This window comes from Chiloscyllium plagiosum, unplaced genomic scaffold, assembly GCF_037043375.1.
Source record: "Chiloscyllium plagiosum isolate Xiang-an unplaced genomic scaffold, Cpla_swu_hap1 HiC_scaffold_1, whole genome shotgun sequence".
NCBI classification, from domain to species: domain Eukaryota; kingdom Metazoa; phylum Chordata; class Chondrichthyes; order Orectolobiformes; family Hemiscylliidae; genus Chiloscyllium; species Chiloscyllium plagiosum.
This window is the reverse complement of record NW_028270139.1, coordinates 131,319,592-131,345,053: the sequence shown is the minus strand read 5'-3', so window position 1 is coordinate 131,345,053 and position 25,462 is coordinate 131,319,592. Positions and strand designations below refer to the sequence as shown.

Below are 25,462 nucleotides of genomic sequence, written 5' to 3'. Positions count from 1 at the left end.
ATTATATCAGAACCGACTGCAATAAAGAAAAATATTGAGAGAAGAGGGAAAAGCAAGAAATGAAAAGTGGATGCAGTGGAAGGGCCCTGGGCTAAGAAGCCCTACTCCACCATCATCTTACCAGAAGACGTGGCACATATGGCAATACCAGCAATATGGAGTTGGTTTGCCCATAGAATAATTGAGATAACATTAAGAGTACAATATAACTCTTCTTGCTGACAGACCTGCTGAGTCCTTCCAATACATTCTCAAAAATAAATTGTAATGTGTTTGTAGTTTAACATCAATAAAAATTAAAAGGGTCTAATTTTTATTTGGACACCTAATAACAGAACATTTAGAAAATCATAGCATTAAGCAGAGTTGAGATGGATTTTATAAATGGAAAATCTTGTTTGAAAAATCTCTTTGATTTCTTTGCATAAATGACAAGTAGAATGGATGAGATGTGTTTATTGATTATTGAAATAGGTTACCAGATTATTTATTGTCTTTCAGTTCTGAGGAAGAGTTGGTTGTCATAGAGTCATAGAGATGTACAGCATGGAAACAGACCATTTGGTCCAATTTGTGCATGCCAACCAGATATCCTAACCTCATTTGGTCTTATTTGCCAGCACCCGGCCCATATATTTCTAAACCCTTCCTCTCCATATACCCATCCAGATGCTTTTTAAATGTTGTAATTGTACCAGCCTCCACCACTTCCTCAGGCAGCTCATTCCATAAATGCACCATCCTCTATGTAAAAAAGTTGCTCCTTAGGTACTATTAAATCATTCCCCCTTGACCTTAAACTTATGGCCTCTAGTTCTGGACTCCTCCACCCCAGGGAAATGACCTTGTCTATTCACCCTATCCATGCCCCTCACGATTTTGTAAATCTCTATAAGGTCACCCCTCAACCTTCGATGCTCCAAGGAAGAATGTTAACTCTGCTTTCCCTCTACAGATGCTGCTAGACCTATTGAAGTTTTTGAGCATTTTCTCATTTTGGTTTTGATTTCCAGCATCTGCAGTTCTTTCGTTTTTTGTTTATTGTCCTTTTTTTGCGAAACAATTTCAATCTTTATTTTCATTTTAATAACTATTCATTTATGATATTTTTTAAAAAGGAATAAAAATCAAACACTACTGTTTCTTTAACAAATACTTTTTATGAAAATGACAATAGCTTGAATCATGACATTAGATTTTGGAACTGTGTACAATATCAAATTAATAAGTAATTAGAACAGTTGGTTTTAATAAGATATTTTGATGTACAAACAAATTCACAAATGTGCTTCGTTCCATTTCACCTGAAGAAGGAACAGCCCTCAGAAAGCTTGATTCAAATTAACCTGGTGGACTATACTGGTGTCGTGTGACGTCTAAATTTGTCCACCCAATCCATACTGGCACCTCCACATCACAAACATACTGAATCAGGTGCAGAAGTAGGCCCTTCTCATCTGCTCTGCAATTTATTAAGATCTGTTTGTATTTCAAATTCCATATTCCCACTTACCCACCAATAACCTTAGATTCTTGTAAGGCAAGAGAATCAACTGGCTTTTGATTTTAAAATATTCAGTGGTCCCACTTTCACCACTGTCTGAGGCAGAGTGTTCTCTGAAACACGATAGTTTTCCACCGCGTGCTAGACTGGTTAGTGAAGTTAGATCATGGGTGGCACAGTGACTCAGTGTTTAGCACTACTGCCTCACAGCGCCAGGGACCTGGGTTCAATTCCCGCCTTGGGCAACTGTCTGTGTGGAGTTTGCACGTTCTCCCCGTGTCTGCATGGGTTTCCTCCAGGTGCTCCGGTTTCCTCCCACAGTCCAAACATGTGCAGGTTAGATGCATTGGCCATGCTAAATTGCCCGTAGTGTTAGGTGCATTAGTCAGGGGTGAATGTAGGAGAATGGGTCTAGGTGGGTTACTCTTCGGAGGGTCGGTGTGGACTTGTTGAGCTGAAGGGCCTGTTTCCACACTGTAGGGAATCTAGTCATGTAGGATTCAGGGAAGCTTGCCAAAATTGTCCTGACGGTAGGAGACAGAGGGTGGTGCTGGAGGGTTGTTTTTCAGTTGGAGGCCTGTGACCAGCAGTGTTCCACATGGATCAGTGCTGGATCCACTTTGTCATTTTTATGGATAAGAATTTAGGAGGCTCGGTTATTAAGTTTGCAGATGATACCAAAAATTGGTGGTATAGTAGACAGTGAAGAAGGTTATCTAAGATTACAAAAGGATCTTGATCAATTGGGCCAATGGGCTGAGAAGTGGCAGGTGGAATTTAATTTGGATAAATGCGATGTATTGCATTTCAGTAAAACAAACAAAGGTAGGACTTCTACCGTTAATGGTAGGGCCCTGGGTTGTTTTGTCGAAAGAGAGACCTAGGAGTTCAAGTACATAGTTCTAGGAAAGTTGCATCACAAGTTGGTTAAGAAAGCTTTGAGCATGCTTGCCTTCATTGCTCAGACCATTGAATTTAGGAGTTGCGACGTCATGTTGCAGTTTTACAGGATGTTGGTGAGGCCACTTTTGTACTGTACAGTGTACAGTTCTGGTCACACTGCTATAGACAGGATATTATTAAGTTGGAAAGGGTTCAGAAAAAATTCTTAAGGATATTGCCAGGAATGGAGGGTTTGAATCATAAAGAGAGACTAAATAGGCTGGGACTTTTTAACTGGAATGTAGGAAGTTGACGGCTGACCTTATAGAGCTTTATTAAAATCATGAGTGACATAGATAAGGTGAATTTACTTACTGACTTATTGAACTTGTAAGTAAGACAGATATTTTACATTAAGTGTAAAAAAAGGACATACAAACCAAAAATGATTGAGAATATAAACTCTGGGGAGGTAATTCTGTGACTGTCTGTAAATGTCTGTAAGTACTGTATAATTCTAGTCTATAGTCCTGCTGTAGAAAGGATGTTATTAAAAAAGATTTACAAAGATGTTACTGAGACTACAGGCTTTGAGTTATAAGGAGAGGCTAGATAGGCTGGGACTTTTTCCCTGGAGAATTGGAGGCTTTGAGGTAACCTTACAGAGGTTTATAAAATCATGAGGGACATAGATAAGGTGAATAGCCAAGGTCTTTTTATCAGGGTAGGGGAGTCCAGAATTGGATGGCATAGGTTTAAGGTGAGAGGGGTAAGATTTAAAATGGACCTGAGGGGCAACCTCTTCACACGTAGGGTGCTGCGTTTATGAAATGAGCTGCTAGTGGAAGTGATAGAGGCAAGTTAAATTGCAACATTTAAAAGGCATTTGGAGAGGTACATAGATAGGAAAGGTTTAGAGGGATGTGGGCCAAACACAGGTAAATGAGACTAGTTCAGTTTAGGAAACCTGGCCAGCATGGATGATTTGGGTCAAAGTGTCGGTTTCCACGCTACATGACTGTGACTTTATGAAATCTCACACCTGGAGGGTGTCGAGGAACTTGGGATAGGCTCCACATGAATCACGCTGGGATCCGAATCCTGGGGAATAGCATAACTTAGGTTGTGGGTAGGCGTAAACTAAATAGAGAGGTGAGGTTCAGTGCGTGGGAAATTATGAAAACATTAAAAGGAGGGAAGGGTCAGCAGAGGTTATTAAAGTTTCCAGAATAAGTAATAGGAGAGGGAGTATGGAAAGGGTCAGGAATCTAACTTTAGGTGCAGCAAGTAAGGAGACAATGATGAGAAGTCAATACATGACTGAGGATGTTTATTCAAAAACGCATGTAGTATATGCAACAAGGTAAATGCATTTGTAGTGCAGATTGAAACTGGTAGATACGATATTGTGGGTATTACAGAGGCATGGCTGCAAGGGATCAAGGCTGGCAACTAAATATCCAAGCATACATGTCCTATCGTGAGGGCAGGTAGATGAGCAGAGGGATGTGGGGTTTCCTTATTAGTAAGAAATGAAACTAAATTGATCGCAAAAAGTTGAATTAAATCAATAGCAAGAAGTGGTATAGAGTTGGAAGGTGTAGAATCTGTGTGGATAGAGTTGAAGAACTGCAAAGGCAATAAGATCCTATTGGGAGTTGTGCACAGGCCTCCAAGCAGTGGTTAGGATATGGGGAAGAAAATAAATTAGGAGATAGAAAGGGCACGTAACAAAGCATGATTACAATAAGCATGGAGGACTTCAGTGTGCAGGTGGACTGGGAAAATCAACTTGGTAGCGGATCTCAAGAACAGAATTTGTGGAATGTCTATCTTTGGAGTGGCTTATGGTAGAGCTTACTAGGGAACAGGCAATTCTGGATTTGGTGATGCGTAATGAGGCAACTTGAAGGTGAAGGGGGCAGTAACCATAATATGAAAGAATCCACCCTGTAGTTTGAGGGGGAGAAGCTGCAATCAGATGTTAACAGAATTACAATTGACTGAAGGTAACTATGATGGCATGAGAAGGAGCTGGCCACAGTTGATTGGAAGGGGAGCCTAGCAGAGAAGACAATGAAGCAGCAATAACAGGAGATTCTGGCGTTAATTCAGGAGCCACAGCATAAATTCGTTTCAAGGAAGAAGAAACATATGAAAGGGAGGATGAGGCAATTGTGGCTGACAAGGGAAGTGTGATGAAGATTAGTGGGAAACCTAAAAAAGCAATAAGTGGAGGTCGGGGGATGAAGTATGAGGGTAAGCTACTTCATAACATAAATTAAGACTGTATGAGTTACTTTTAGATACAGGAAAGGTAAGGGAGATGCAAGAGTGGACTTTGGACCACTGGCAAATCAGGCTGTAATGGTTTTGCATCAGGTTTTGCTGTGGAAGACAACAGCAACATACCAGAACTTCAAGAGAGTCGGGAGGCAGAGGTGACTGTAGTGGTCATCACTAAGGAGAAATTGCTGGGAAAGTTAAAGTGTCTGAAGGTGGATAAATCACTTGGACCAAATGGACTGCACCCCACAGTTCTGGAGAAGATAGTTGTGGAGGCATTGGTGATGATCTTTGGAATCACTGAAGTCAGGGAGAGCTCTAAAAGACTGGAAAATGCCTAATGTAACATCCCTGTTTAAGGAGGGAGAGAAACAGAAGGCAGGAAACTATAGGCTGGTTAGGTTGACCTCAGTTGTTGGTAGGATTTTAGAATCCAGTAAAGTTGAGATGAATCAGCACAGCTTTGTCAAGGGAGGTCATGCTTTGAGGATGTAACAAGCAAAGGAGAGATGGAGATGATTTATGGGGATTTTCAGAAGGCTTTTGACAAGGTGCCACACAGGAGACTGCTAAATAAGATGAGTCCATGGTGTTAGGGCGAGCTACTGACATGGATAAAGGATTAGCTGACTGACAGTAGGCAGAAAGTAGGGATAAAGGGATCTTTTTCAGGATGACAGCCGATGATGAGTGGGGTGCTGTAGGGGTCAGTGTTGAGATCACAATGATTTACATTATACATTAATGACCTGGATGAAGGAATCGAGGACATTGTTGCTAAGTTTGCAAATGACACAAAGATATGTGGGCGGCACGGTGGCACAGTGGTTAGCACTGCTGCCTCACAGCGCCTGAGACCTGGGTTCAATTCCCACCTCAGGCGACAGACTGTGTGGAGTTTGCATGTTCTCCCCGTGGCTGCGTGGGTTTCCTCCGGGTGCTCCGGTTTCCTCCCACAGTCCAAAGATGTGCAGGGTCAGGTGAATTGGCCATGCTAAATTGCCCGTAGTGTTAGGTAAGGGGTAAATGTAGGGGTTTGGGTGGGTTTCGCTTCGGCGGGTCGGTGTGGACTTGTTGGGCCGAAGGACCTGTTTCCACACTGTAATGTAATCTGTAAAATCTGTAATCTAATGTGGAGGGACAGATAGTGTTGAGGAGGTAGGGAGGCTGCAGAAGGACTTGAACAGGTTAGGAGAGTGGGCAAAGAAGTGGCAAATGGAAAAATGTGAAGTTATGCACTTTAGTAGATAGAAGATGGCGTACTATATGTTCTAAACTCAGATCACAGCTTAGCTTCCAGCATGACTGCTGTGCACTCTGCTTCACAGAAACTTGGCTCAACCCATCCATTCCCGACTGTGCACTTCAGGCTGATGGTTTTTCTATCTATCATATGGACCGTACAGTGTCCTCAGGTAAGACAAAGGGTGGAGGGGTTTACTTTTTAATTTGTGGTGCACGGACATTGCAAACCTGGGAAGCCATTGCTCCTCAAACCCTGAACTCCTCTCCATCAAATGCCGCCCCTTCTATCTACCACAGGAATTTCCCGCTGCTATACTAACTACTGTTTACATACTGCCACAAGCAAAGGTTGAGGAAGGTCTGGATGTGCTGTACTCCACCACTAACACCCTGGAGACGGAACACCCCGAGGCCCTGTTTGTTGCGACTGGCGACTTCAATCAAGACAATTTAAGGAAGGTGTTGCCCAAGTACCACCAGAACATTACCTGCTCCACCAGGGCCCGAACATTTTAGACCACTGCTACACCACTGTGAAGGAACCCTACCACTCCATCCCCCACCCTCATTTTGGGAACTCTGACCACAATGCCCGTGCTTTCTTTTCTCGACTTACAGGCAAAAGTTCAAGCAGGAGAAACCCTCGCGGATACAGGTCCAGTGCTTGTCGGAGGAGGCAAAGGATCAACTCCAGTGCTGTCTGGAATTGGCTGATTGGACCCTGTTCAAACAGTCTGCAGGTACCTTGGACATGTACGCCACCACCATCACAGACTTTATCAGCAAGTGTGTGGAGGACTGCATACTGAGGAAATCAATCCGGGTGTTCCCCAACAGAAAACCCTGGATGAATCAGGACCTACAGAACCTGCTAAAAACCAGGCATGAGGCTTTCAGATCAGGAGACCCACTCAAATGTAAGGAATCCAAGTATGACCTTCACAGAGCCATTAAGACAGCCAAGGACCAATACTGATCCAAACAAGAGACCCAGACAGACACCCGGCAACTATGGTAAGGACTGAATGACATCACAGGTTCTAAAAAGAGACAGTGCAAGATAGCAGATGATGACACATCCCTCTCAGATTGTCTCAACATCTTCTATGCTTGCTTTGAGCAGAATTTCGGAAGAGAGGTAACACCTATTCTGAGAAGTCCCAACAAACCTATCCCAACAGTCAGTGCATCAGAGGTCAGATCAGTTTTCCACCGTGTGAATCCAAGGAAAGCGATGGGACCAGATGGAGTACCAGGCCATGCACTCAGAGCACATGCCTATTGGACTAACAGATCCATGTCAGATGCCATAACACTTCCCTTCACTCCTCCCCAGAACATGTTGACACCAAGAACAGCTACGTATGAATCCTACTTATTGACTACAGTTCAGCCTTCAGCAATATTATTCCCTTGAGACAGATTACTAAACTTAGTGATCTCGGACTAAACCCCACTCTCTGCAACTGGATCCTCTGTTTCCTGACCCACAGGCCACAATCAGTGAAGACTGGGGACAATATTTCATCCTCACTAACACTCAACACCCTACACTCCAGGGATGTGTACTCATCCCCCTACTGTACTCACTGTATCCCCATGACTGTGTTGCCAAATACCAGACTAATGCCATTTACAAGTTCACTGATGATACCACCATAGTTGGTCGAATCTCAGATGGCAACGAAACAGACTACAGACGGGAGGTGGAAGACCTGGAAAAATGGTGCCCTGAAAACAACCTAGCTCTCAATGCCAGCAAAATCAAGGAACTCATTATTGACTTTCGGTGGGATGTTACTCATGCCCCCCCTACACATTAACAGCACAGAGGTGGAACGAGTGGAGAGTGTCAAGCTTCTGGGACTGGTCATCCACAAACTTTATTGGACTCTTCATGTGGACCTGCTGGTTACAAAGGCCCAACAACGTCTCCAGTTCCTCAGGCAGCTGAGGAAATTTGGCATGACAGCGAATACCCTTGCCAACTTTTATAGGTGCGCCATCGAGAGCATTCTGTCTGGATGTATCATTAACTGGTATTGCAACTGTATCATTCAAGATCAGAGATGGTTACAGAGAGTGGTGAACTCAGCCCGGATAATCACAAAGGCCAACATCTCATCTCTAGAATCCATCTACCAGGCCCGCTGTCAAGGAAAGGCTGCCAGTATTCTTAAAGATCTGTCCCACCCTGGCAATGTTTTTCTACAACCTCTACCATCGGGGAGAAGGTACAGAAACCTGAAAACTTGCACCAGCCGGTTTCGAAACAGTTTCTACCCTACTGTTGTTAGATTACCGAATGAATTCACAAACTCTTAACATTTGCCTGTACCTGTGCTTTTGTTTTTGCCACTGTTTACCTATTATTTACTATCTATGCTACTTAACTCGGTGATCTGCCTGTATTGCTCGCAAGACAAAGCTTTTCACTGTCTCGGTACACATGACAATAAATTCAATTCCATTCAATTCAATTCAATTCTAAGTGCAGAACGGCTTCGGAAACCTGAAGCATGATGGGAATTGGGGAGTTCTCGATCGGGATTCTGATGGTAGTTCAGTTGGTAGTTAGGAAAGCAAATGCATTGCTAGCATTCATTTCAAGAGGGCTAAAATACAACAGCAGAGATGTACTGTTGAGGCTGTATAACGCTCTGGTCAGATCGCACTTAGACTATTGTGAATAGTTTTGGGCCCTATATCTTAGGAAGGATGTGCTGGTGTTGGAGTGAGTTTACAAGAATGATCCCAGGGATGAAGGGTTTGTCACTTGAGGAGTGGTTGAGGACTGTAGGTCTGTACTCAATGGAGTTTAGAATGATGGGGCGGTGGAGAGGGGTGGAATCTGATTGAAACATATAGAACACTAAGAGGCCTGGACAAAATGGACAAAGAGAAGCTGCTTCCACTCATAGGAGAGGCGAGGACCCGAGAGCACAGCCTCTGAATGAAGAGATGATCCTTTAAAACTGAGATGGGGAGGAATTTCTTGAGCCAGGGCATTGTTGTTTTGTTGCCATAGTCTTACCAGACTTTAGGGATTGCTGTCTCATTAGGGAGAAGTGATGGTGGAGATTTAACCTCAGGGCCACCAGGCTTCAGGCGAGGGACGAGGTTGAGAAGGAGAGTCCTTCATGGGAACCTCAAACCGGTGATGGGAATTGAACCCATGCTGTTGGCATCACACTGCTTTGTAAACCAACAATCCAGCCAGGTCATCCCTGGAACTCATTGCTGCAGAAGGTTATGAAGGCCAAGTCATTGAATGTATTTAAAACAGAGGTAGTTAGGTTCTTGATTAGTAATGGAATCAAGGATTATGGGGAGAAGGAAGGAGAATGGGCTTGAGAAATGTATCAGCCATGATCACATAGCAGAACAGACATGATGGGCTGAATGGCCTAGTTCTGCCCCAATGCCTTATAGTCTTATGGTCTATACTCCAAAGGATGTGATGCATTGCAAAAACTGGCCTGCAATCTCTTGCAGAGATTAACAGGGATAGATTATCAGCTCAGCAGAATCCATTTCCTGTGGGTCATATCCCAGATTTTGGAAATGATGAGTGTAAAAGAAAACAGTTCTGGGTGAAGGACACAATTTGTGTTTTCGATTTCTGACATAGACACGTGAAGCAGTTAAACTCCAACTGCAGCCTGAGTAACTGTGTACTACTCTGGTCTTCTCGTTCTGTGAAGCTGGTGTATGTTATGAAGCTCACAAATAAAGGACATTCTCTATATTCCCCTGTGCTGGCTGGTAAAAAGAAAAATCCTTGATTATTAGAAGTAAATCACAAGTCAGCAAAGCCACTGTTGAAAAGGAAACAGGAAAATTCCTTTCAGCTGACTTATCGAACCAAGAATCTCCAGTTGAGCTGCTCAACTGCTGAAGTCAGCACCACTGGAACCACAGTTTCATGGCCACTTTTCTTCTCCCTGTGGATAATCAAAAGATTAATTTGTATAAAAGCAAAATACTCTGAATGTTAGAAATCTGAACTAAATTTAAAAGTGCAAGAGTAACTCATAAAGTCTGGTAACATCTGTACTGAGCGAAGAGCAGGAAAATCGATGTTTCGGGGAAAAGCCCTTAATCAGGAATGGATTCTCCATTCCTGATGAAGGGCTTTTGCCTGAAACATCAATTTTCCTGCTCCTCGGATGCTGCCTGACCTGCTGTGCTTTTCCAGCACCACTCTAATCTAAACTCTGGTTTCCAGCATCTGCAGTCCTCACTTTTGCCTAACATCTGTAGTGAGAGAAACAGAGTTATTGTTTTGAGGCCAATGACTATTACAGAGTTATAAAGTTATGTAGCATGGAGAGAGGCCATTTGGCCCATTGTGCCCATGCTACATCAAGCATCTATCTACTCTAGTCTCATATTCCAGCACTTGGCCTGTAGCCTTGTGTGCTATTGTGTTTCAAGTGATCATCTAAGTGCCAAAGTTTTGAAGAAGCGCCATACTAAATTCAAAATATTCATGTTGCTGCTCTGTCCACAAACACTGCCAGTCCTTTTGAGTTTCTCCAGCACATTCCAGTTTTATTACTGATGTGTACATATTTTTCCAATTATCATGTGTTTTCTCACTTCTCACTTCTAATCTGTGTGTATGTATTGTGTTTTATTATTATTCATTGCATTTTAGTATCTCACTCTTTCCTTAACCTAAGAATGTCTGTTTAAATTAGCTTCTTTTAAATTATAAGTATATTGGAACTCGGAAAGGTATCCATGAGGCAAGAGTTCTGTGTTAAGCTAATCTTGTTGTGCCAACTGAAGTGTGTAGTGTGGAGGGCGACAAATTAAGCATAGTGGGATTTGTTTAAACTGCAGGGATTTTTTTTTAAAAAAGAGAAGCCTTATCTTCTCCAAACTATATTTCACAATCAGGTTTTGAAGATATGTTTGTCAGGGCACATCCACCAATAGAATGCATTTAAAGCACAGTTCTTGGCATCACATGGGAAATGGATTCTGCTGAGCTGATAATCTATCCCTGTTAATCTCTGCAAGTACAAGAGATAGCAGGTCAGTTTTTGCAATGCATCGCATCCTTTGGAGTATAGACCATAAGACTATAAGGCATAGGAGCAGAATCTCACAGCTCTTGGCACTCAGTCCGAGCTCTGTGGTCCAGCACCCTTGCTGCTTTGGAGGTTGTGACCTCAAAATCTTGTCTCATGACCACATTAGGGATTATGGTCCATATTTTGGAACACCCTGTCTTAAAGTCAAGCAGTATGTTTCCTTTTCTCTTCTAATTTTTCTGAAGAGTCTCCTCGATCAGATATAGTCTTACAATTGCAATGCCCCAAATGATGATTTATTGATCTTGATCTATTTACTCAATGATTCAGATCGCAGGGATCTGATGCATCTCCGTCAGCTGGGACAGTGAAAGATGAGGCTCTGTGCTGTTGACCTGGCAAGTTGTTTCATTTCACTTGGTCTTTTGTCAATTTTCAAAATTTATTTAGTTTTAAAATGTCATTTTCCAGAAACTGGGCTGCATACTTCAGAGATCTTTGTTGTTCATAACATTTAAAAGGAGTTGCTGTAAGATCTAAGCTCACTAGAAGCTCAAAAGAATGGGTAAACTAAACATTGTTATTTTCCAAATTACACACATTGTAATTGCCAGTCTGCTCATGTCATTCTTATAATTTTCTTATAATTTTCATATCTCACAGAATTGTTACAGCACATAAGGAGGCCATTCAGCCTATTGTGCTGTCCTGGTTCTATCACCTCCTGCTTTTTCCCCACATTCCTGCATACCATTTCTATGAAAGCAATTATCCAATGCCCGCTTGAATGTCAGAAATATAGAATTTAAATTTCAGCATCTTCCATGGTGGCATTTAATCTCATACCTCCGGAACATTAGGGACATTACTCATCTAGTGACATTATCACTACACCACTGCCATCCCTTGCACTGTCTGCTTCCAATGGGAGTCAGATAAAATGAATTTATGTTCATGACTCAGTTTCCCCTTTTTTAAATAGCTCCAGTGTAACTCACATCTCATTCTTGAGCAATATTAGGTATTTCTTAATTTTAACTGACTTTTTTCTTAAGCATGTACTTAGTATTCGAAACTGCTGTTACAGATGTTCCTTTGTATTTTTAGACATTGCTGAAAAATGTGTTGCTGGAAAAGCGCAGCAGGTCAGGCAGCATCAAAGGAGCAGGAGAATCAATGTTTCGGGCATAAGCCCTTCTTCAGGAATGAGGAGGGTGTGCCAAGCAGGCTAAGATAAAAGGTAGGGAGGAGGAACTTGGGGGAGGGGCGTTGGGAATGTGATAGGTGGAAGGAGGTTAAGGTGAGGGTGATAGACCTGAGAGGGGTTGGGGGCGGAGAGGTCAGGAAGAAGATTGCAGGTCAAGAAGGCAGTGCTGAGTCCGAGGGTTGGGACTGAGAAAAGGTGGGGGAGAGGAAATGAGGAAGGTGGAGAAATCTGCATTCATCCCTTGTGGTTGGAGGGTTCCTAAGTGAAAGATGAGGCACTCTTCCTTATGCCCGAAACGTCGATTCTCCTGCGCCTTTGATGCTGCCTGGCCTGCTGTGCTTTTCCAGCAACACATTTTTCAGCTCTGATCTCCAGCATTTGCAGTCCTCACTTTCTCCTAGTTGATTTTTAGCTATTGGTTTTCACCTCACTAAACAGCTGCCACTATGTCACTCTCAGTGATATCACTATTGAGAAGGAGCCCTGTATGCAGCAAAGGAGTTCCACAGCTTGTAGAGGCGATCATAGGCTTGTCACTTGGAGCATGAACCTAGGTCACTGGATTTACAGGAAAAAATCTGCCCCTGCTGAACATCTATTTCCCCCTCTCTCTTTTAAAATCCTCCTTAAAACTCACCTGCCTTAGTCACCTTAAAATCTCCTTCTTTAGCTCTGTGTTAATTTTTGTTTACATCCCTGTGACGCTATTTGGGGCAATTTATTCAATTCTATTGTTTATAAATACATCTCATTGAATATTAATCTATTTAACATGACTCCCTCAAGTTTTCTTTAACCTGAAGATACTGTTTTGTTTAGTTTATATAATTCCACAAGTAGTGATGATCTTAAGTAGCCATTTTATCCATTTAACAGACAGCAACCATTATTCTGTGCAAAGGATCATAGTATTTTAAAATGTCACTTTTGGGATGTGGATACTGTCATGCTTGTGTTTATTGTCCATCCCAATGTGGCCATGAGGAGGTGATGGTGAGCTGCCTCCTTGTACTAGTTTATCTGGCATAGGTGCTGTTAGGAAGGGCTTTCCAAGATTTTGATCCAATGATAATGAAGGAATGGCGATATAATGTCATGTTTCAGTGGTGTGTGACTTGAAGAGGAAAATGCGGTGGGTGGTATTCAGATATCCCTGATGTTTCTGTTCTTCGAGAGGGCTGTGGTTGTGGGTTTGGAAGGTACTGTTGGAGGAGATTAACGAGTTGCCACTGTGCATCCTGCAGATGGTATGCACTGTTGCCTCTGTGCACTATGGTGGATGAACGAATTCCCCATTCAACTGCTTTGTCCTGGGATGGTGTGGAGTCTGGTGAATGTTGTTGGAGTTTCCAGAACAAGTGGGGCGTATTCCTTCACACTCTTGACTTACACCACATTGATGCTAGACTGCCTTTGAGGAGTCAGGAGGTGAGTTTGACTTTGTAAACAATCCAAGCTCTGATCAGTCCAGTCTTATTCTGAACTCATCTACTTTGATTAGTGCATTTCCCAGCCAGAATCCCTGAATAACGATCAGAAATGGGGAATCTTGTCTATTATTTTTCTCCACAGTATGTGGGATGATGATACTAATTTCAGATCTTCAGTGTTCTGAAAAGGGGTCACAGTCTGTAAACGTGAACTCTGATTTCTCTCTACACATGCTGCCAGATCTGCCGAGTTTCTCCATCAATTTCCGTTTTTGTTGCTTTAATGTCACCTAATATTTGGGATATTATTGATGTGGATGGGACATTTCGCACAACGGAGCAATTTGAAAAAAAAGTCCACACCTGACGCAGCGAATTTTGCCACATGGTAACATTAGAAGGTCAAACACCACTAACCGAGTTGAAGGAAAGTGAAACCGGCGAACACTAAGGTTAACACGCCCTTTCTCCAAGGAGCAAGACTGAGTGAATTGGAGGTTCATTTGCCCACATTACCTGCCGTACAGGATAGGAACCTGTTTAGGCACCTGTCAGCTGTTTAGGTGGCTTTATGACGGGTGTGTGGACTGTCTGGGTCCTCGGAAGGAGGTTCAATACGAAATCAATGTAACACGCACTCCCTCATTTCGTTTAATTCATTTTTTTCCATATCTATGTTAAAGGTACCTTAACATAAAGCCGTCAGGACAGAGAAGGTTTGATATATCGGATTGTTAATCCTCTTTTTTGTTGTAAATTAACCTATCACAGCCGTGACAATTCGTCCATCCGTGTTACACACTATGCAAATATTGTCCCGCAGAAGTAAGAAATGCTTTTTTTTTGCAGCAAATGCCACATTAAAATGTTTACTCTTCATGTGCAAAGACTACTTCAGTAACTGTGTATGTACATAATGATATTTTATGAATAAAGTGTATTTTTGCAATAAAACATTTTGTCCGTGTTACACAGACTATAAAATAGTTGTGAAACAATTTAGTAACTTCCAGCAAACTGCATTTCTTAAAGAGCAAACGCCTTAAAGGTGACATTAACGTATTTTAAACTGATTATAAGACTATGAATTTTGCCGTTTCTCTGAGAATTCAATTTCCCAGACCCCTGTCGAGTCTGGAATATTTGGTAAGAACTCAGTCCCCCAATGTCATTCATCTATTGAATATTCAGACTCCACCTCTAAGGCTCGACCAATGGCGGGGAAGAAATGCTGAAACATTAGCCAAATATCTATCTGCCGATTAGTCGGATGACTGAAGAGATTTGTTTAAAAAGCCAACTGCAGGACTCGAGCATGTGAAACAATTGAAACAAGGTGCCTGAAAAGTTTGAACTCACTCACAGGGTCTGAAGTAGCTTTTTGAGGCCAGTGGAATCGGGGCTGGCTCTTTAACAGCAACATCATTAATTAAAAAGTACAAACATTAATTCACAAAGATCAGCCTTTGTAAAGCACACCCGAACATCAAAGGGGCATCTGAATGAAGGCGATGACTAGCGTCACACTCTGTATCTGTCTATCTCTCTTATCCGTGGGCTTCTCAGAGAAAGACTTCAAGGACACAATTGCTGGTAAGAATGCGTTTTATAGTTATTATCAAGTGTTCTGTAAACTTTAAAAAAGCAAGCGTATTAAACACTAACAGTGTTGGAAACTTTTCTGAAGCATCTTCCTGTAATTAATATTCTTATACAAATTCATGGCGTCTTTCAATTCATAAAAGAGGATACCATTTTTACTCTTGTAAGAACTTGTACCTCTGATCCGGTCGGTTTAAGCTCCTTAGTGCTTTGTTTGTAAGAGCATCGCTTCTCCTCATGTGCGGAGAAACAAGACGCCACGACAAAACAAAGAATTGCGGATGCTGGAGATCTGAAACCAACCCAGACAGTGCTGGAGAAACTCAGCAGGTCTGCGGAGAGAAAGCAAAGTTAACGTTTCGGTTCCAGTGACACTTCTCCAGCTCTGAACAAGGGTCACCAGGCCCGCGATATGAATTCTGTCTCTCACTCCTCAAATGCTGCTGAGTTTCTCCAGCAATTCAGCCTTTGGTTTTAACGGGAAAAAAATCTTCCTTAAATGACAACAGCAATGTCCTTCCGTGCAAAGCGGCTGGATTGCTGCACAACTAACCCAAATACCTTCTGAAGACAAGAGGCCGTGGTATATTCTAAGACATCTTCACCGAGTAGTTGTGTTACCAATCATACACCTGGCTGTCCTCAACTCCTGGTGAACCCCTGAACGCTGCTTGATGGCAGAATGGGTGGCGGGGCTGTGGGCAGATCCAATGATCGGGTTTAGTCAGTTTTCATCCCAAGACTGAGGCGAGGGAATTAGGCAAGAAGGCCAGTGTTACGAGGCAAAACTCCAATTGATTTTCAAAGAACTGTACGGAAAGCAAAAGTCAACTTTAGATCGACTTACAGAGAGAAGCCAACAGTTTACAAAGAAAGCGAGGCGTGCGGGAGAAATGAGAAAGGTAGGAGGGCAGAGAAGTCTGGGAGCAGGAAAACGATTCAGAGATGCCGAGATGTTTGAAACACAGTCCCCCTCTCTGACTCCTGTAAAAAAGATCATCCGCAGGTAAACAACAGACAGGTTAAATTGACCACAGCAGCCGGTTCCAACAGTTTTTACAACAGCGACTACACTGCAGAAAGTACTTAGTTTAGTTGTATAGCGCTTCGAGATGTTCGAAAGTTAAAGTACATTGTTTCCTTTTCCCGGCTGAACTCAATGTTCAGTCCGCGTATCCGCGTGCTTTCCATCCAAGTTTCCTCCCACATGTGCAGGTGAGGTGAATTGGCCATGCCAAGTTGCCCACAGTGTCCAGGGATGTGTAGGCTAGGTCCATTAGTCAGGGGTAAATGTGGAGTAATAGTGTAGGGGAATGGGTCTGGGTGAGTTACTCTTTGGAGGGTTGGTGTGGACTTGTTGGGCCGGATGGTCTGTTTCCAGACTGTAGGGATTCTATGATTCTGTGAATGTTCAACTCTGGAGGTGGCCTGGCATCCCCTGCCCCATCCCCTTGGTGCTTGAGCTTTTCCTCTGGGGCAGTGGTAATAATAAAACTTCCCTAATGTAAGATGCTGTTTTCCCACTGGTAGGCGGTGAGGTAGAGCAGTGTCCTATTGTTGTGAGGCAGTGGCACTTCACTACCATACTCAAAGAACGCTAACATCGCTGGGTAAGCTGCATTTATCAAAGCAGCTTCCTTCGTATTGTCTGGCTAATCCCTTCCCTCCTGTTGCCCTTGTGGTGTTTGACATCTGCAGGCTCCAACTTTCCCCCATTCTCTTCTTGCTGCAGTATGATTCCCTCACAGTTTCACAACCTTGAGACACGCAAGGTTAAGCAGGTGATGAGATTCTGCAGTACATCACAGGTATACGCAGGCTGGGTCAGGGGTGCTAAACCATCAGGAGCCAAAGTTACATAGAGCAAAAATGCACACTAACGCTGCTGCAGTGGGCTCAGATATCAAATGCGAGAGCACAGACTGCAGCAAGGCCTAAAGGACACTCATCAGGAAACTGCAAGCAATAGATCGCAGTGTGGAAAAAAAACTGCCCAAATTTGTGCCAAAGCATTTATCCAATATGGGTCAAGTGCACAGCTCCATAGAAACCATGGTGGTGCCCACCATGCTGATGTCAAGGTTGACTACTTCCATGGTAGCTAACATTGCAGAGAGCTGCAACCTTGGCTTCAGGGGGCAGTGTTTTCAAGGAGCCCTGGAGGCTCACATCACTTCTGCATTGGTGTAACGGTGGCTTATTTCAAGAAGCTTTTTCCTTAAAAAGATCAGATCTGACCACACATTGGCCAGGAAGTGGAATTGGTCTTTGGCCTTGAAATCACTAGCTTTCCTTTCTCCTATTCCTTTTCTGAACTTCCTCTAACTGACGGTGTCCCTTCATACAGAAGTTTTTTCTGAACAAGGGTCTCCCAGATAGTAATACAAATAGAATTCAGTTGTCTGATAAATCAACCTTTTGTTCTGGATTTAGTTTTGATATTTATATAAGTAGTGAACTGAGGGAAAGATTCACTAGGATGGACAGAAGAAAGATAATGGCGGGTGGTGATAAAAGTTGTGGGATTGTTGCTTTATTTTGGATAGGCGACATGTTTCATGTGGAGCACTCTTCAAGCAACTCTTTGAGAGTTCTAGGATCTGGGGGCACTTGCTGTCCATACTCTTCATGGTGTTCCTCGTTTTTGCTATACTGCTCATTCCTGCTGCATCTCCTGCTCCATTTCTTGCCACCCAGGTTGTGCCAAAGGCAGGCCCCTCACACTGGGGAAGTTGTGCAGTCATCACCAGAGGATGACAAATCACAGCAATGTGTTGTAGAGCTCCATTGGAATAGTCCAGGCAGTACATACAATATATCACTTCAGCATGCCAGCTTTCTGCTTAATGACCTTACTGGTGGCAGTGTAGCAGCATTGCTACTCTGCTCTGTAGCTCTTTGTTGACTCTAATCGGAATTAGTGGCCAAACCAGAAAGTAGCATTTAACATGATGAGCTGTATTGGACAAAGGCAATACAGATGATTGAAACACAATATATTATCTGCAAATAAGATCGACATTGAGAAAGTGAAATGTATTGAGAAAGATACTAGACTAACGATAAGAATTGTACATGGCAACATGGATCTTAGATAAACTTCCAATATATCTTAAATTTAATGCTTGCTTAGTCTCCTTTTCTCTGACCATGGGAAAGGGTTATAAGTATGCTTCCTGATGTGAAGAGCCCCTTGTCATTCTCTAGCATATTGGCAGCCTTAAAACTGTAAAATGGCACTCATCTCATCTGCTGCAAGCTGAAAGGAAACTATGGTAAAAATAGAGCCACGGTGACTGTGTCAGCCACAGGAAGCATTGTCAGTGCCCTGGCCTAAAGTTCAATTAGTTACTGCAGGAGGTGAAGTCGCTCATTTAACACATTATTTATAGAGGAAATGCACCTGAAACATTTCTTCTCACTGAGGTTTCTGTAGGTAAATTGCTCCCCTGAAGATATGGGAATGTTACACTTTGAGACCTGTAGGATTTAGAGTCACTGGTGGTCCATTCACGCCACACTGTTCTGACACTCTCTACTCTTGGTCACCTCCTGCTCCTAATTTGGCATTCTCAGGTGGTGGAGCTTATTTTTGCTCCTATTTTTGCTCCTGTTCTTCCCTGTTTTCCCTTGCTGTTCTGCCTCTTCCAGGCCAAAGCTATTCCTACCAGTCCACTAAAGTAAACCTGTTCAGAAGGTGGCCAAAAAACCATTGCAGCACCAGCAGAATCACCGTCTCAGCAGACAGGTTTGCCTTGATGTAGCTAGAAACCAGACCATTAACATCTGGATAGAAGCCGGGAAAACTGCAGATGCAATTCTCAGGAAGGGTCACTGGACCCTCAACGTTAAATCTGATTTCTCTGCACAGCTGCTGCCAGACCTGCTGAACTTTTCCAGCAATGTCTGTTTTAGTTTCCAATTAATGTCTCCAATTAAATGCAATAGTAATTAGCTCTTTAAATTGAAGGGGGTGGGTGGAGAGTTGGTGTGAGGATTATCGTGTGGCCAATCTGGAATTGCGGCAAGCCAATAACAGTTAAACCCACAGCAACTTATTAGGACCATTATTTTAATGTTTCATTCACAACTTTAAAAGTTTCTGGCATGTTCCCTAGATACTTATGGATTAGTGCAATACAATAGCTGAGGCAATGCATTTCGTGTGTGTGTGTGTGCTCTCACCTGCATATGAATGCTGAAGCACCTGTCACATGCAAGATAACTTCAGCCCCAGTGATTTTCCATGTACTGAGTTTAATGTTTACTGAGTTTAACCTATTCTTCAAGTAAGTTCAGCTGCAAAGTTTGAACGTAAGCATTCATAACATTTTTATGACTTGAATTTCCACTTTTAACCTTCATGATCACCTTCTCTTGTATCAGCTGTCGAAAGCGTCATTACTACCCAAACCTCAATAATTAACTTGCATGAGATTCTTTGGATGTTGAGTAGGTTCCAGGAGACTGCTTCATGGATCCAGACAATGAGACATCAAATGCTTTCTGAAAAATCATCCTGCTTCCTGCTGATGCATGGTTCAAAGATAAACTCCTCTATTTGTTAGCATTTCTAGTCATAGATCATAGAGTCATAGAGATGTACAGCACAAAAACAGACCCTTTAGTCCAACTCATCCATGCTGACTGGATATCATGAATCAATCTAATCCTATTTAAAGTAATAGAGTCATGGAGATGTACAGCATGGAGACAGACCCTTTGGTCCATGCCGATATCCTAAATTAATCTATTTGCCCATTTGGCCCATATACCTCTATACCCATTCTATTCATATACCCATCCAGATGCCTTTTAAATGTAGTAATTGTACCAGCCTTCACCACTTCCTCTGGCAGCTCATTCCATACATGCACCACCCTTTGCGTGAAAAAGTTGCCCTTTAGGTCTCTTTTATGTCTTTCCCCTCTCACCCTAAACCTATGCCCTCTCATTCTGGACTACCCCAAACCATGGAAAAGACCTTGTCTATTTACCCTATCCATGCCCCTCATGATTTTATAAACCTCTATAAGGTCACCCCTCCGCCTCCAAAGCTCCAGGGAAAACAGTCTAGCCTATTCAGCCTCTAACTATAGTTCAAACCCGCACCCACCAACCCCATCACCCCTGTGGTTGAACACTTCAACTCTCCCTCCCACTCCGTCAAGGACATGCAGGTCCTGGGCCTCCTCCACCGCCAAACCATTACCATCTGACTCATATTCCACTTTGGGACCCTGCAACCGCACGGGATAAATGTGGATTTCAACAGTTTCCTCATTTTCCCCTCCCCCCACATTATCCCAGTCCCAAGCTTCCAACTCCAGACCTGTCCATCACTTCCCCCACTGACCTATAACCTTCTCCCTCATCTTCATCCACCTATCGCTTTCTCAGCTGCCTTTTCGCAAATCCCACCCCCTCCCATTTACCTCTCAGCCCTGACCTACAAGTCTCATTCCTGATGAAGGGCTTATGCCTGAAACGTTGACTCTCCTGCTCCTCGGATGTTGCCTGACCTGCTGTGATTTTCCAGCAGTACACTCTCGACTCTGATCTCGAGCATCTACAGTCCTCACTGTCTCCTAGTTGAATTCAAATCCTCCAACACTGGCAACATCCTTGTAAATCTTTTCTGAACCCTTTCAAGTTTCACAACATCCTTCCTATAGCAGGAAGACCAGAATTGAATGCAGTATTCCAGAAGTGGCCTAACCAGTGTCTTGTCCAGCTGCAATATGACCTCCCAACTCCTCTATTCAATGCACTGACCAATAAAGGCAAGCATACCAAATGCCTTTTTCACAATCTTGTCTACCTGTGAGTCTAGTTCCAAGGAACTATGAACGTGCACTCCAAGGTCTCTTTGTTCAGCAACACCCCCAAGGCCTACCTTCAAGTGTATAAGTCCTGCCCTGATTTTCCCTACCAAAATGTAGCACCTTACATTTATTTAGATTGAACAAACCACTTGATATATAGGGAGGTAGCCAGGATAACATATAAACAAAAATTAGCAGCAATACCTTAAGCAGCAGATACTTCAGGGAGACACATCGGCACATTCCAACAAGGTTAAGGGGTAAAAACAGGGCTCATTGGATGATGAGGGAGTTTCATAGATCAATTCATTGAGTCTCTGCAATGTGGAAGCAGGCAATTCGGCCCATCGAGTCCACACTGCCCCTCCAATGAGCATTCCATCTCTACATCTTCCATGGCTAATCTACCTCCCCTGCTCATCTTTGGACTGTGGGAGGAAGCAGAGCACCTGGAGGAAACCCACACAGACACAGAGAGAATGTGCAAACTCCACACAGTCTCCTGAGGGTGGAATTGTACCTGAGACTCTGGTGCAGTGCTAACGACTGAGTCACTGTGTTGCCCAATTTAAAAATTATGATGAACAAAAATATGTGCTAGTTCCTGCTCTGCCAATCACATGTGTGAATCAAAACAGATGCTTGTCACAGTAACGTAGCATCAAGTTACCATGTAGGGGCTCTCTGAATATTGCACACAGGCTAGCTGCTAGTTTCCTGGAAAAGTATAATTATAATCATAGCTTATCTGATTGACTACTTTTTCTTGCTCAGTTTTTCCAAGTGTCAGAACAGTTTCCTTTGGGACTAGCTGCCCTATAATAGTTACCCAAGTGGCAATTCCTCATAACTGAGCTGAGGGAATGTTAGAGTGCCATTCTACATTGGGTGGAATCATTGATATTCTGGTTCTATTTTTTTCCCAATATCCTCAGCTGTTAAATAGTAATCAAATGTGGAATTCCTGGTTTAATTTTCCCCACATCATGATTAAGCAGTTAATTACAGCTCATCAACCTTTCCTGGCTGAGATGAATTAATTCAATTCAGACTGTAGTTTGAACCTGGAACTATTTTGCTCAGTTCCACATTAAACAGTGCATTCCATATTTGATATCCTCATGACCAAAGTAAAATATTGTTTGTATCATGGGTAGTGGTTTTTTTCATGTTGTGAATATACCTACAGTGTTAAGAGCAGATTAAATTGCAAAACAATGACCAACAGTCATTACAATCATTACAAAACATGGAAACTGCAGCTAATTCTTGCTATGGTGGATAGCATAAAACAGGGAGTGGTGAACTAACAGTCTGTTTTACATTGTTCTGTAAGAAGAGAGATTTAGAACTGACTCTAGACTTGCTATCAGGCTGTTTACATTATCACACAAAAACCAAACTTGCCCAATCAGCACTGGTTAGGTACATGAAGGAAAGGCCAAACCAATAAATTTAATGCGTTGGTTTACTCTCTTACCTTCTAAAATCAAGGGTACAAAATATAACAGTTGCTGGTTGTTGTTTTCTGTTCAATTAGCTTGCCTTGTTATCAATGGCCTTACTATTGAGTAGCTAGAAGCACCATTTTGATTGTGGGAAATGTAAGCTCAGTTAGAGAGCGGTCTCAGGTATTGAAACCAGGAAAAGAAATGTCCTGAGTAAAATCCAAAAAATGTAGCAATTATCACTTTGCCTCCTCCTCCCACATATAGCTTTACAGTGCTGACAATTGATTCCACCTTAGTTTATCTTTCTTTGTTCTTTCCTACCAAATCTCCTCCCTAGGTGAAACACTGCTTTGTAAGGTCAGTAACTCCGTTTGAATCTGAGTGGCTATTAATAGAAGAATGGATTAAGATGATAGGAGTGGCAGAGCAGACGTCTTTCTCATGAGTCAGCATTACACTGTATACTTTGTGTAATACACTAATGGTCAGTGTTATTAAAAACTGGTGTAAATTCTGTGTATTTCTTTAATTGTTCAGGGTTTGGTTTTTGTTTCTCCATTCACTTTCCCCCCAAACAGTGTCATTACAGTAAAGTCATACAGTATAGAAGATGTCCTTTTGCCCATTGACTTTGCAAGGGGCAATCTACAATAATCCCACTTTCCAACACTTATCCCTTGGCCTTGAATGTTATGACATTTCAACTGCTCATCTGTGTACTTTTTTAAAAGTTGTGAGGTGTACATCCTGCTAGGTACTGCATTTGAGTTTGATTTTGAGATTGATTTATCATTGTCATATACTGAGATACAGTGAAAAGTGTTGTTTTGCGTGATATGCAGGTGATCGAACCATGCGAAGTGCATCAGCTTAGCAGAACAGAGCACAGAATACAGTGTTACAGCTGCAGAGAAGACGCAGAAAGACAGATCAAAATTAACACATTTGAGAAGTTCATTCAAAAATCTGATAACAGCGAGGTAGAAGCTGTTCTTGAATCTGTTCTTATGTGTATCAAATGTTTATATCTTCTGCCTGATAGAAGAGGGTGGAAGAGAGTATAACTGAGTGGGAGGGAGCTTTGGTTATGTTAGTGGCTTTCCTGATGCACCGGGAAATACAGATGGAATCAATGGATGGAAGGCTGGTTTGCACGATGGGCTGGGAAGTATTCACAACTCTCTGTAGTTTCTTGCAGTCTTGGGAAGAGCTGTTGCTGTTCCACGCTGTGATATGCAGATAGGATACTTTCTATAGTACATTTATTAAAATTGGTAAGAGTCTTTGTGGACGTGCTGAAGTTCCTTAGTCTGCGGAGGAATAGAAGTGTTGTTGTGTGGACTGGATAGAGTCCCTGGCCATCCTGTGCAGACCAGCTGGCAGGAGTGGCTTCAAGAAGACCATCATCATCTGAGTGCCAAAGAGAAACCATGCAGTGTGCCTCAATGACTGTCACCTGGTGGCTCTGACCTCCATTATTATGAACAGCTGACATCAACTCCAGAGTCAAAAAGTGTGGTGCTGGAAAAGCACAGCCGGTCAGGCAGCATCCAAGGAGTAGGAGAGTCAACGTTTCAATCATAAGCCCTTCATTAGAAATGACATCAGCTCCAGCCTGCCAAATTGCCCTGCTTTACAATTTGCTGACCAGCGCAACAGGTTTACAGCAGGTACCATCTCCCTACCAACTACCATCATCCCTGCAACATCTGGATAACAAGGATATCTACATCAGACTCCTATTTATTGACTATAGTTCCAAATGTTTCTGTTCATCCACTCTAGTGGAATCACATCCTTCCTATAATGCAGTCACCAGACACACACATGCTACCCTGGTTGTGGTTAACCAAAGTTTTGAACAGCTCTAAAATAACCTTTCTGCTCTTACAATTTGTGTCATGAGTGATAAAGGCAAGTGTCACGCATGCCTTCTTAACAACCCTACTAACCTGTTTTGCCACCTTTGGGGATATGTAGACAAGCACCCCAAGATCTCTCTGTTCTTCTGAGTGTCCTGCCATTCATTGAACACTTCCTTATCTTATCATCTCACACTTCTCAGAGTTAAATTTCATCTGCCATTGGTCTGTCCATCTGATTAACCAGTCTATTTCCTCCTCACTATTAACTACTCAGACAATCTTTGTGTCATCCGCAAATCTACTTATCATCTCCCCTACATTCTCAGCTATATTGTTTCCACATATCACAAACAATAAGGGAATGATCACTGATTCCTGTGATACACTGGCCTCCACTCACACAAACAGTGATTGATTTCCTGTAGGGGACAATTCAATGAGTACCAGCTACTTTCCTTCACCTTGCCAAAATGGTTATGGTTCCTATCTGAGTTCTGAGCCTGTTCTGTGAGGATTGACACACACACACACACACTACACTGAGGTCGCTGGATTTCAAGAACTTTTCACCATCCTCTCTAATCCAGGTGCAAGGGATGTCATTTTGGTATTGCACCAATTATTTTAACAGCACCTTATTGTGATGAAATGGAATGCACTGTGGATAAATACCTGAAGCGCAAAAATGATGAGGCTATGGAGAAGACTTATTGGATAGTTGTAGCAAAGCAATGACAGATAGAATGGGCAGTGCCTTCTCTTGCTGTGCTGGTTGATTCGATGGACCACCACTTCTCTGTGATTGACCAAGGACTTGAGACCTTCCTTTGGGCTTAGTGGGATGTAATTACCTAACTTGTAATATGAAGGAGCTCACCACTGAAGGATAAATCATTGTGATATAACTACTGGAGATTTATTGAAGGATAATGACCAGTTATTTCAAGAATAATAAGCCCAATATTACATCCAAGGTCATCCAAGAAAGCAAATGTTCCTTACTTCTGCAGTAACATTCTTAACATATTTAATCAAGGATGTTGAAACTAATTAGTTATGAGCATCTGAGTTCATAATTGTTAAACTGAATATAAATTTGACCAACATTTTCCATCTTCTGCTG

General features: G+C 42.6%; 1 protein-coding gene across 1 annotated transcript in view; it reads left to right on the top strand.

Moving 5' to 3' along the window:
• The first annotated feature begins 14,879 nt into the window (after positions 1-14,879).
• LOC122564440 (endothelial lipase-like) overlaps positions 14,880-25,462 on the top strand; it is a 34,482-nt gene continuing 23,899 nt past the window's right edge. The window contains exon 1 of the mRNA XM_043719344.2: positions 14,880-15,189. Within this exon, the coding sequence (XP_043575279.2) occupies positions 15,099-15,189 (91 nt within the window). The 5' untranslated portion in view covers positions 14,880-15,098. The remainder of the gene's footprint in view (positions 15,190-25,462) is intronic.